Below are 14,458 nucleotides of genomic sequence, written 5' to 3' on the forward strand. Positions count from 1 at the left end.
ATGCCTTCTTAACCAGCTCTACCTTGTGAGGTAGGTGTTGAAAGAATATGGCTTCAGATGTCCTATTGTCATAAGATAAAATGGACTCAGCAGTAGAACCCTGCTGAGCGTTGTATAGTTCAGTAAAGACTCTTTCATACACCATTGTACTAGGGATAGGTGAAGGTGATCAAGGAATCTGAACCAGCTCTCAAAACCCTGATTCAGATCTACCAATGGGCAAGCGGATTTAAGATTTAACAGGATATTTCAAACATCTAAACTTATCCAGGAGTAACAAACATAATTAGTAGCTCACTGAACTTATTAGGCATCTACTCAACCAAAGTAATTTTTTAAGTAAGTACTTAAAAAATAGTGAAGAATATAATTATTATTATTATTAGTAAAGAACTGAAATGAAAGGTTATTTACAGAATTTTTTTCTCAAATCTAACTATATTTTTAAATAATATACATAAAAGATGGTTTGGCTAAAAACACATTTAAAAAACAGCACAATAAAATGTTATTAATTAAAAAATAATTTTATTCAAAAATACACAATTCTTATATTTATTACAAAAATTAAATATTACAACATTAAAAAGTAATAAAAATTTGGTGTGAACAATTAAAGTTTTATTATTAAGAACCGGTACGTACAAATAACTTGTTTGATTATTCACATCCAGCAAGCATGGCATCTAAAATCAAAACAAAAACAGACATAAAATAGAATGCTAAACTATGAAAAAATATAAAATTGCACATATAAAAAATATTGGACTATGATCCAATACACAACCGGAATTTGATCTGCTGGGAAATAAATAATTTACCTTATTTTGTACATTTTTTTGTACTAATTCTTACACAACACTAACGCTGGTTATCAAGAACAGATACATGCATGATGTGAGACTATCCACGTGCAATTCCCATACGCAACCATGCTGCTACAAGGTATTTAGAAACAAAATTGTTTCTAGCAAAGAAGAATCCACTGTAAAAGATTCAAGAGCAGGAAAAAAAAGCAGCATATAAATGTAAATTACATACTGCATTAAGCGTGTAAGAGCTATCCTAGCTGTTGTTTGTAATAGTGAGACTTTACTGCAGCATGTGCAATTTTGTTAGTAGTTTAAAGTACCGGGTGACTCAATTTGTCAAGTCTTCACTAGTTATTTATATAATACTTTATTGTCTGCCGTGTTTTTGTCAACAGATATAACTTTAAACATAGATGCCATGTAAATAACTCAATTTAGTCGGCACCAAATGAAAGCATCAAACAAAAAACATCAAAACATACAATTTGTAAGCGTAACTTTTGAGAGTCTTTTACAACGCCATGCAGAATAGTGGTTTACACTTTTAAAGTGTATTGAGTATAATAACACTGCTTCTTACAAAATAATTTTTTAGCTAAATAATTATAGTTAATTTATTATTTATTTATTAATATAATTAATTCATTTTTTAGCTGTAAATAATTTATATATCTAATGTATAACTGATGCATATCAATTATAAATCATGTTCATGTTTGTATAATTGATACAAATTCTCTTAAATCTTTCCATCAGTTTAAATTATGAAACTAATCTGAAGATAGATGCAAAAATATACTACATCAAACCTGTCATACTTTACTTTCTTCTACTAGCATTTTGCAGGTATCTGTCCAGGTGTAGCATTATAAGGCACTTATAAAAATAAATATAGAATTTGTATCTCATAGTGCTTTTTGTTTTTTTTTATAATCTACTTACTCAGAATACTATGGACATCAGCCACTTATATATGCCAAAACCATGCAATGAATCTGTGTCCGTAATTGTTTAACTTTGATAACAGTGGAAATAGTATTTACACATAGCTCTGGATACTGATGTTTTATCCTAACATCATAGTGCTAAAAAAATCATCGCTATAGTCTAGATATAAGCATCAAAAACCTTGGATTATTTATGCATAATTCTTTTAATATCTCAAGTTAATGATTCAGTCGACAAATTTTCTCTCGATAATAAAATGTATAAGATTAGTATTGCTAAACTTATACAAAATTATTTGTATTAAAAATTAAACTTTTCCTGCCATAAAGAAATGAAATTATGAATTAATACAATCTCAAGCTATGAATTAAACTGATATATAGAGGAAAATATAAATGAAGTTAAGGCACAGAAAAAATTTTAAATTATTACACTGTCACCGATTGAATTTTTAGATTTCTTTAAAAATTTTGAGACAACTGTAATATGACTGAGGTAGAATGAACTTCACCTATACAAGATTTCTTTTGTCTAAAATTAAAGTCAATTGTGCTTCTATAAACTTTCATCTAACTGTTTCAGAAATATAAGAAATGTGTGTTACATAAAAATTTTAATTTTACGATATTTCTAATAGATACCTTGTTTTTCATCTGCATATCCCAAATTTTGCAATATTTATTGGTAATTATCATAAGTTAATTTATGAATCTTGTTCTCTATTTTTTCTTATGGAGTACAATTCACCCGATTCTTTAGTGAAGATTTTTATAATAGTTTAGAAATTATCAGAGTAAAAACCACAAACAGCATTCCTATATGTCAACAACCCGTAATAAAATTATATTATGAAGTAAAATTTCAGGACTACATCTTGGAAACAAACTAACAAACTAAAATCAGATTAATCACTTCAGCCACATTAAATAAGTCTTTACAGAACACTGAATTAGGTCAAGGGGATTTTTCCCTTTAAAATAGAAACTCCCAACACGTAAAGCAGTTGACAGCATTTTCATACAGATTGCATGGTTATAATACTAATACAACAATTTGACAACAGTTTTGTAAAATATCTCTAATAAAAAAATAAAAATGGTTTCTTAAATGGTATTTTGCCACAGTAGCAGTTTTTCTTTTTTTCCTTATAACTCATTTTAATAATAAATTTTCAATATTAAAAACCAGTAACAGAAATCAAGTTCTTTAACTCATTTTCCTAAAACAATTCCTCTGGAGGCTGATTGGCTCATCCCATCATTTCTAAAATAACAGATAATGATGGTATAGTATTAACCACCACATGTATGTATTCATACATATACTGCTTCTCATATTTATCAAGTAATAACTTTCAGCATAAAACATATTTTTAATTACATTGAATTAATGAATTAAATACTTTTAAAAGGTATAAATAAGATGTAGGGAAGTCTAGCTTCAAAGTTATTTACAGAATAACTTTGAATTCTTCTTCCTCCAACCACATTTAAGTTCTAAAATTTAATTTAATTTTTAAATCACTAAAAATATATTTACCTTTGTTAAATTAATACAGTTAAAGAGTTAAAATATCTTAAAATGATGCTTGCATCACCTGAAACAGAATATATATATATATTAATTTAATTAAAATTAATAATTTAAATTTTATTAATAAACCATCTAGTACAGAATATAGTGACAAGAAATATCTTACCTTAATTTTTCAAGAAAGTACATTTACGGGATCCTACATCCTCAATCATGATAGAAATAATTCTGTTACTGCAAAATGTTATGCAATAATTATTTTGTTATTGGGTGCTTCATTAAATAGAATTTAAAATTGCACATGAATAATATGAATCTTAAAAATGATTTATTTCAGGAAAGTAATATAATAACATAAAAAATATGTTAATATTTTATCAAAGCCATGCAAGTTTCTTGTTTTAATTTATTTTTAAATTTATCATCATTAAAAATAATTAAAAATCAATAATTCAAATATAAGGAAATAAATAATTATTGTTCAATAATGTTCTGAAAATTAAAAGCAAGTCCTAAAATTGTGTAAAAACTAAATAATCTGCAATACAGCCAAAATATCAGCAATAATACAGATTTTCTCATTAAATATAAACGCTTTTACATTGTCTTACGGGAGATAGAATATAACAACCAATTAAAAAAAAGAAGAAAAGTATCATTCTTACTGGAGAGACATTTTATCGTTATTAGAAGGACGGAGGGGTCGATTTCTACGAGCAGCATCTGGAAACCTCTCATGATAACGCTCAAGGCGAAGGTACTTAACAGTCACCAATTTGCCTGCAAACAAAATAAATTATACAAAATATATTAAAAAAAGAAGAAATTTGATTTTCTTCCTCATCTAAATGGCATTAAGTGTTGAATTATTACTTCACTGAGAACAATTAGCAACTTCACATTCTTCCCTGCAATTTAAATATCCATGTCAGTTTTTATTAATGTCTTTAGTATTTTGTTGCGATGAACATTACACAAGACTCTATGCATGTTTTATCGCTTTATAACAGCTTGATTAACCAGTCAAGTTTGTCTAAAGTTCTATCTATACTATGAACCAGTTTGGATTTAAAAAAAACTAAAGCGTGAATTTAAGGCACATTATATTTTTCACAAAGATACTTTATACATTATTTTTGTACTAGCAATATTTAATTATATTTCTCGACTAAGTCTACCCTTATAGGAAGGGATGTCATGTATTAAATGTTTTAATAATATTGTCCATTGTTTATTCTAATGTGATAGTTATGTGTATCATATTTTTCAGCAATGATCAATGAAAATAAGTTATGACACTCAAAAATATTTTTACCTATAAAATGCCTTTTTTTTAAATATACAGTGAACACTATCGATGACAGTCTTTTACTTAATGTTACTGAAAAGGCCTGAAGGGACAATATTAAAACTACTTCATATTTGCTCATTTATTTATTCTAATCCGGTAAGACGTGACTATGTTACATGTAAATTACAGCCATAAGTTGTAAAAGAAAAAAATCAGAGGATGGATTAGAAAAGGAAAATATGTGTTTAAAAATTTTTTAATTTTCAATGTCTGTTTGAATTACAACGTACTGTAGATAAAGCCAGAGAACTGATAATGGGGATCAGAATTAAAGAATAGGTGATACATGAAAAATGGATTTGGATGCATTGGGATTATTTGGGGCAATGAGAGAGAGAGAGAGAGAGAGAGAGAGAGAGAGAGAGAGAGAGAGAGAGAGAGAGAGAGAGAGAGAGAGAGCAAGAAACAGAAATGGGGATAAGACAATAGAGTTTTGGGTAGAAATCTAATCGGAAACATATTCTTCACACACCTTCAAGCAGCCTTTTACTGTTGAAGAGAGATATGAGGTCTGTAAATAAAGTAACGAATCTGGTTCAGAAAAATTTTTATTTACAATCCAATTATGCATGGACTATCACCTTCGAAATAGTTCCCTTGGGAAGCCACACAACGCTTCAAATGGTTTTCCCACTCTTCATAGCAGTGTTGGAACTCAGAAATCAGAATGTCCTACAGATGGTCGGTTAAATTTTTTAAAATGTTTTCCACTGTTCTAAAATGGTGTCTTTTAAGGTATTTTTTAAAAGTTGGGAACAGGAAAAAGTCGCAGGGACTCAAGTCAGGTGAATAAGATGGTTGAGGAACTACAGGAATGTTTCTTTGCCAAAAACTCATTAACTGAAAGTGCAGTGTGACAAGTTGCATTGTCAAGATGCAGCATCCAATAGTCTTTGATGGCTGGTCTCATGCGAGCGACTTTTTTCTGCAGTCTTTCAAGAATTTCTTGGTAAACTTATTGATTTACAATCTGTCCTGTAGGCTAAAACTGTTTATGGGTAATGCATTACTATCAAAGAAACAAATTAGCAAGGTTTTGATTTTTCATTTGCTTTTTTGGGACATGGTGAGTTTAAAGTGTACCACTCCTTGCTCTGGCGTTTTGTTTCTGGGTCGTATTCAAATATCCAAGATTCAACACCAGTAATAACATTTTTTTTTTTTTAGAAAATCAGGATCAGTTTCAATTTGCCCAAGAAGATCACATCGCATTTCCACCCTGTTATTTTACTGTTATGTTTTTATATAATCATATGGTTCTAACTGTTGTGTATTTATATAGTCCTCAATTTATTAATGAATAAACATGAGAAACCAATTTTTTAGTCTGAAAAAATTAAACACATTCTACTGTATGTCGTCAATAACAAACAGACTTGAGATTATAAAAATTAGTCCAAGTTTACAAAACAAATGAGTTTCCAAGTTTTGTATAAAATGAATAACGTATGTATTTCAAAAGGCTGAATGCTGAATCGATCCAGATGGACTGGTTTTCTGAAAGAACAGAATCCGGGTAAACAGGGTTATATTGAATAAATACAATATTCTGCTTTATAAAAAAATTTCAAAATAATTATTACACTCTTACTATACTGCCATGGCACCTCTGCGGAGTACTGTTGACATAATGTTACTACGTAACCTGTTATTACATAAATAAATACTCACTATCAAACCAAGAACCGTGTAGAGCACGATATGCCTTCCCTGCTTCTTCTGGCGAGCTACATTTCAAATAAACACAACCTTCTAGAGATCCTTTATCGATAGCGATATGAAGTACATTAATACCTTCACATTTTTCTAAAATTGCATCTTTTACATGTGTCACCCACTCTTCACCGACTTCCCTAAACAAAAACAAAAAATTAAGAAAATGTATTTTGATTATTTGGACGAGCAATTGTGTCATGCTAGAGAATAAAAGTGAAACCACAATAAAGCAGAAACATCCTGATTCTCTCTCAAAAGGCATAATTCTTCTGCATAACAACCACCACTGTACCCCTCAAAAGACAGAAAAAGCTATTCAGAAGTACAGTCCAGAGATGTTCCCACATCCACCTTACAGTACCGATCTCGCACAATCAGAATCATTTTTTCCATTTATTTGGTCCTCTCAAACCTGCTTTATGTGACACAGAGTTACATAACAATGAGTGATCAAGAATGTAATACAAGAATGGCTCGAGTACCGAGATGAACAATTTTTTGCTACTGGAATAAGAATGCTCAAAGAAAGGCGCAGGGCAAATGCCTAAAAGTAGCCAGGATTATGTTGAAAAATATTAGTTTCATTGCTTGTTTTATAAATTAGTCTCATTATAACAAAAATACATAAATAACAAAAATTATTGAATGAACTTCATAAATGACAAGTCTTTTTAATAGTATTAACAGATTTCAAACATTTTATGACAATAACTTTTATTTACTTATGAAAGATGTTTAAAAAAATGGTTGGAATTAACTTTCACGTTCAATGTTTAACCTGTTCAACAATTTTTTAACCTTTACAAATTTTTACATGAACTCTCAATAATAGTTAAGGAGATGTGTTGTACAATGTTATCTACAATCACCGATGAGAAAATGCTGCATAAGCTATTTTCAAACATTTTACATATTACGAAAAAATCAAGCTGCTTTAAAACAAAAAAGAAACAAAGAAATAAAACTTGAGATCCACTAAAAAAAACAAACTATAATTCAATATGTATTTAATCATAAAAATAGTGCTATGAATTGATATTACAGCACAAAATACTGCATACAGAATATTCTGCAAAGAGATACCTGATACTACAACGGCCTAGCCTCTGTAGCTTTTCTTCCCACTACACACTTAGCTGCAGAATACTTTTCACTATAGACGTATACTACACCAAGAACACTACACGAATTACAACATATACATTTACTCGACTACACAACAACATCCAACAATCTTTTCTCTTTCATTTACACTCGGTGTTGTGACATCTTACGAAACGCAACTGTAACCTAAGGTGGGAACTATCGTGCCGATGGGTGAATGGCTCTACGTAGTGAGTCTCGAACGATGTCCTCTGGGCACCAGAGCAAACCCAGTTGTATTTAGCTCTAGCTCCAGTATGCGTGTGCTCTGCTGGAGTAGTCTATTATATCGCCAGTTCTCGTGGGACCAAAATTTCAGTTCCTACAGCAAATTCTATGATGGTTGGTGGTCCATCTGAAAAAACCACCAATTTAAGTCTAGTGAAAAGGCCTCAGTCAGCTTCATCTGACGAGGATAATTTTGCTGCAGCTGATGAAGATGGTGTCAGGTGCAAAAATGTTCGCTATGTTGTTATTAGAAATAATCAGGAAGGTGGCTCCCTTCAAAAGGTCTCACCTTTCCTGATTAATAAATGCATCACAGGATGTATTGGTTCTCCGAGGAACATTAAAAAATTACGTAATGGGACAATTCTGGTGAAAACATTTAACAATGAGCAGAGTCGCTCTTTATTACATCTGACCAATATGGATGGCATAATCGTAAGTACGACATGCCACAAGACCCTAAATACCAGCTGAGGAGTAATTTTTTGGCGTGACCTTTTGGAAATGAATTTAAGGGAAATTGCTGATGAACTTCGTACTCAGGGTGTTGTAGAGGTAAAACGTATGATGAAACGACAGAATGGAACAGAAGCACCGATGTCGTCTCTTATACTGACGTTCAGTCTTCCTGTTCCCTCAGAGAAGATTAAAGTAGGTTACCTCTCCATTCGGGTATGCCCATTCATACCCAACCCACGGCGGTGTTTCAGGTGCCAAAGTTATGGTCACACTATAACATGTTGTTCGAGGATGGAGATCTGTGCTCGATGTGCTACCAAAGGTCACAATGACACTAACTGCGAGGAAAGTGAAAAATATGCGAACTGCAGTGGTTCACATACAGCCCACTCCCGAGATTGCCCAACCTTTAAGGAAGAAAAGGCAATTCTCAAGATCTGTACTGAGCAGAAACTATCTTTCCCGGCTGCACGCAGGGAATATAGAAAGATAGTTAACTCACGGAACCTCATACAACCAGATGTGTCTTTCGCCACCGCTGCGTCAAAGCAAACTCCTTCAACTGTTCATAATCCGCAGTGCGGATCCTGCACTGAACTTAAGAAACTCGTTCAGATGCTTTCTGATCAAGCTACTTCGCTTACAGCCACTATTTCTGAGCTGACAAAGATGAGTAAAAAGTCATACGTCGCAATAACTGAATCCAACAGTGGGGTCCATACAAAAGTTCCTGCTCCCACGGTACTACCAGTACAGGCAGAGGCTACCACAGCTGGCAGTAAGCCAACTAACAAGATCCCCACAAAGGGAACCCACATAACCACCCCCTCTGGGATGTCAATAGCGACATCCAATTCTCATAAGACTTCTCCACCATCACCCCATATACTGGATATGGTTGAAGAACCTCCCGACCCAAAGGCATCAGAGCTATCTAAATAAAAGAACACGAAAAAGAAAAACAGAATCACATACTACTAAATTTTATATGGTTTCCTAAGTATATTTATTAATATTATTTTTTTTACATTTTATTTTAAATTATTTTTTTTTACAAACATTATTCAGTGGAATGTTAGAGGTCAACGGTCTCCAATTGAAGATATTGGAGTACTGTTGCACGTACATGATCCAATAATCATGTGTTTCCAGGAAACTCATCTTCTACGACATGACCCAATAGCACTCAGAGGATACTTCTGTGAGAGATACGACTGTACAGTAGACAGTAGAGAGAGTGGTGGAGTGGCTATTTTCATGAAGGATGAGGTATCGGCTACAAGGATTCAACTAACCACTCCCGTTCAAGCTGTTGCAGCGAAGATCTCTGTCCTCTTCAAGTTACATATCTGCAATCTGTATCTCTCACCGAACACTGAGTTCAGTGCTCTGGATATCTCAAATACCTCCTCACACAAACACCATCTCCATCGTTAATAGTAGGAGACTTCAATGCCCACCATGTTTCCTGGGGCTCAACCTTCTGCTCCACTCGAGGAAATATAGTACACTGTGTGAGACAAGACTTGGACCTTTGTTTGCTGAATAATGGATCTCACACATTCATGTCTTTATCATCTGGTGCTATGTCTAGCATCGATTTCTCCATATGCTCACTGAATTTACTCCCTCATTTTGATTGGTCTGTTTGTGTTTATTTTCACAGCAGTGACCACAAACCAATTATTATTGGTTTTGGTGTGGACCATGAGATTAAGAGAAGGCCATGGGGAGGTGGATTGTTGAAAGGGCAGATTGGGATGGATATCATAAAGCCTTCCGATCGCAGTATGACGATGGTGTGAACATCCTTGAGCAATGTTCCTCTTTTACGTCCATGATACTTGAAACTGCCAGCAAATATATCCCACAAACATTGGGTAATCCTAAATGTCCTTCCGTTCCATGGTGAAATGATTGCAAATGTGCTATTAAGAATCGACGGCAAGTACAACGCAAATTCAATAATATACCTACAACTGAACATCAAAATTTGTACCGCAGGGCTAGAGCGGTATGCCATCGGGTCTTCTTGAATGCTAAGAGGAATTCATGGACGAAATATGTGAACACCATCTCATGTACTACTCCCACGCCTTCTGCGTGGAAAAAAATCCATGCAAATTTCAGATCACCAAGGCAATCTATTCTTGGTCTCATCAATGAAGGAGAACTCCTTTCATTATCTTCGGCTGTAGCAAAATCTTTTCGGTCGGTGTCTCTCACTTCATCATATAGTAACGACTTTCAGAGGTACAAAGCACAGATAGAAATATTGGCGTTAAACATTGGTGATTTGAACACTCCATTCTTATTTAAAGGATTGTACTGTGCCTGTGGGTGTCCATATCCAAGGTTTGCTGCAGCATATAAATGTTGACATTCCCTCGTTTTTTCCATCATATCCTCCGTGGAGAATAAACCTTGTAAATTTTACATTTGACCTTACAACATACGATAAACAATCAATACCACCTACTGTTTTCCGGCAAATGTTTCAGTATATTCTCACCAAGACAAACCTAGACACAGTGATATACACTGATGGGTCGAAACAAGATGATACCGTTGGTTGTGCTTTTGTTGTCAACGAAAGAACTTATATGTTTGGCCTACCCGGTATTACGAGTGTGTTCACCGCTGAACTACTCGCTATAAATAAGGCTCTAAATATCGTTAACCATAAATATAGAAACATTCTTATTTGCAGTGACTCGTGTAATGCTCTCCAGGTATCCAGGCATTAGAAAAATTTATTCTAAACATCCTGTCGTCATTGAAATTTACGATGCAATCGCTGAGTTAGGTAATCGCAACACAGAAGTAAGTTTTTGCTGGGTCCCTAGCCACATAGGGATTTCAGGTAACGAAAAAGGAGATTATGCTGCCAAAGAAGTGTGTATTCAACCTCCTTTCACCAACCGGGTTACTACCTTTAGTTTTATTAATCGTGTAAAACAATCACAAAGAGCGAGGTGGCAAAGTGACAGGGCTACTACCATCAATAATAAACTCTGACAGATTAAAGATTCAGTGTTACCATGGGGCTCTTGCAGAAAAACTCGTCGTGAGGAAGTGGTTCTCTGCCGGTTACGGATAGGACATAAGAGGATCACACACGAATACCTAATGTCAGGAGGAGTCCCACCTCTATGCAGACGATGCAACTGCCGCATGACTGTGCACCACATTCTCGTGGACTGCATATGTTATGCAGCGTTGCGTCGTAAGTTTAATGTACCTAGAAACATCTGTGACATCTTGTACAATAATAATGAAATTTTGGACCGAATATTTCTGTTTTTGCATAGTACCAGGATACTGCAAAGTATTTAATATTATTGTTGGGTAAAATTAACAAAAATAAAATGACACATAGCTCGTTTTTGCCAAAAGAATTGGACTTTAATTTATCACACAAAAAAACTGCATATAGGCTAATAATAAGAAAATCTCCAATTTAACAAAGTCTGAAAACAAAGAAACTTAAATCACCTTTTTTTACAATCATATACTTATAAACATAACATCAATAAACATAGTGTAACAGGAAAACTGTTGCACTACTGACATATTCTGTAATAATAAAAAAATTAGCAATCAACAAACGTCATTAACTTAGAAAAATAAACTACAATAATTCTTATCATTGGCGCTGGCCTTTTCTGATTTATGAACATCTTCATACTTATCATTAAATAATTAAAACTTGCATTTCTAGTTTGTTATAGAAAAAAGGCCACGATAATATTCCAGCGTAAAAAAAAGGTTAATTACAATATAATCAATTACATCCAAATTTCATGTAGTTAATATAGTTCTACATGTTTTATTCTTATAAACTAGGCATAAACCTAAACAAAAAAAATATATTTAAATTTAAACAAACAACATAAAAGGTTTTGAAAAATATGTTATCTCTAGCAAAAATTCACAACACAAATATCGGTGACACAACTAAATCGCATACAAAGCTTCTAAAAGCAAGATACATAATTCTGAATTTTCAACTTTTAGTGGTGCCATCTCTTAGTTACAAAATGCAATGAGACTGAACATCATCGCAGAAATTCATAAACAATACACAAAAATGTGACATATTTTACACCGTTTTAATATTGTGTGTTAATGTAAACTATGAATAAGATCAACTGACTTTTAAACAAAGACTTTTAATGAACAACCAGAATATTATTAATAGTAGTTATTCAATGACCTTGTCACTATATTTTGGCCATTAATAGCAATAATGTGCTTAAGTGATTTACTGATGATCATTTAAATAATTATAATTGAAATGATACCTCAAATGATGGAAATGATGTAAATTTGTACAATTTACAAAAACATAAGCATACGATAAATAACAAACGTATAAAACATTCTAAAATTTACTTATTTAAAAACCATTATTTCATGTATATCGTAAAATACCAGAAAAATAATAATTCGAGGAATCAATACATATGGTAATTCATTCTACAATTAATAATTTTAATTGACCTTAATCACACATTATTTTTTGTAAAAAATGAACTCGTGAATTAAAGTACACATATATACATAAGTTTATCCTTGGCGTAATCTACAGTGGTGTATCAGAAAATACAGAGGTAACACTTTGTTACTAGAAATTGAACAATACGGAACATCACAAATTTGTAATAACCATCGTGGAAATCAGGTCCAAACTGACTAAAAAAGTGGCATGATGAGAAGAGGGGGAAACAAACTAGGCAAAGACAGAAGAGAGTGTGTGTTGACAACAAGAGGTAGTATGCAGGTATTGGTAAGAGAAAGAAATTAGCATAAACGGGAAGTTTGGGTACAAAAGAACATAACGATTATTTTTATAAGCAAGCAGACCATTAAAAGAGTTACGTAAGACTGATAAAATAATTGCTGAATATGAACAAGTTGAGGAAATGATGTCATCGCAGACAAAGAAAATTAGACTTCTAGGAACTTTGACAACATTAAAATTAGAGCTAACAAAAACAGTTAAGACTAATTTGGTTAAATAGAAATTGCTTTTATGAAACAATGCGACCACATCAGAAAAAAATAATAACAAAAATATTATTGGAATAAAACAACTTTATGCAATTGGCGTAAACAATTATCATATATATTTTAATGCTAGAAGGGTTTTTGATAACCTTTAACCTATACTTAATATTTCAAATTTTTGGTTCCATGTCTTTCATTTTATTATCCGGGAAGGGAGCCTTTTGCACAACCCACCGGAATTAGGTAAGTTTTATATAGTTTCTTCATTCTATTATTTTGACTTTTATATTTTAAAGGCTTCGTCTGCGATATTAGTTTTGAGTTTTATTTTACTTTCTTGACTTTTGTTTTAATAAATTTGTATTATATGATTAATATTACTTTTACACCTTATAAGTTTTATTATTTTGGAGTTACTTTACCCTTTTATTAATAAAATTCCAGGCATTTTTCGCCCATAAAAAAAAAAATCATAAAACTGATTTTCTACAGTAAAGGTAATAATAAAATTAAAACAAAAAACACTGTATTTGTCAACTCATTTAAAATTTTTACAAACCAAAATCTTTTTAATTGTTCATCCAAATAGCACTAAACTCTTCCAGCAAATGTATTAATAACTTCAAATGCAAACAATTTACACCATACTATCTCTACTTTCCAGAAGTAAGAGAAAAATTAGTTACAACCCTCGATCTTTGGCTAATGAAAGAGACACATCTAAATTTTTTTTACTTCATTCTTAATCTTCATGAAAAATTATATAATTAAATTGTTCCGAATAAAACATGAAAAACTTCAGCAGTACAATTCACAAAAAAAACTATACTAAACTAAACTAGAAAGTACACTAAATGTAAACAGTAAATGACCCTTTTTTATATCTTGCCACTAAGTATTACCACACAATAAAATGTATATTAAAAAATTACTTAAGCTTTAAAAAAAGTAACAGAATAGTTTACAACATACAAAAAAGAATTAAAATTATCTGACCTTAAACGATTTTTTTATAATAAAATCGTTGTTTATCCACTGTTACACCAACACAATGTTAAATATTCATTATACTTAATAGTGGCAATCGTATTACTGTTTCATAGTATAACACACCTTTCAGATATAAAAATATAGAAAACTTGCTTGTAAATGTATTTGAAAATATTCACAACTCTAAGAATGGTTTCATATTAGGATCCCTCAACATTTTTAAAGCAATTTCAAAAATTTTTCAAAATTTCCACTACTAAAATAACCA

The 14,458-nt window shown here is 32.1% G+C and overlaps 1 protein-coding gene across 1 annotated transcript in view; it reads right to left on the reverse strand.

Annotated features, from left to right (window-relative positions):
* Positions 1 to 506: 506 nt before the first annotated feature.
* LOC142329594 (inner nuclear membrane protein Man1-like) overlaps positions 507 to 14,458 on the reverse strand; it is a 51,196-nt gene continuing 37,244 nt past the window's right edge. The window contains exons 9-12 of the mRNA XM_075374304.1: positions 6,316 to 6,497; positions 3,959 to 4,073; positions 3,300 to 3,357; positions 507 to 686 (exon numbers count right to left, since the gene is read on the reverse strand). Coding sequence (XP_075230419.1) covers positions 3,354 to 3,357; positions 3,959 to 4,073; positions 6,316 to 6,497 — 301 coding nt within the window. The 3' untranslated portion in view covers positions 507 to 686; positions 3,300 to 3,353. The remainder of the gene's footprint in view (positions 687 to 3,299; positions 3,358 to 3,958; positions 4,074 to 6,315; positions 6,498 to 14,458) is intronic.

The sequence above is a fragment of the Lycorma delicatula genome, chromosome 8 (assembly GCF_047948215.1).
Source record: "Lycorma delicatula isolate Av1 chromosome 8, ASM4794821v1, whole genome shotgun sequence".
Classification (NCBI taxonomy): domain Eukaryota; kingdom Metazoa; phylum Arthropoda; class Insecta; order Hemiptera; family Fulgoridae; genus Lycorma; species Lycorma delicatula.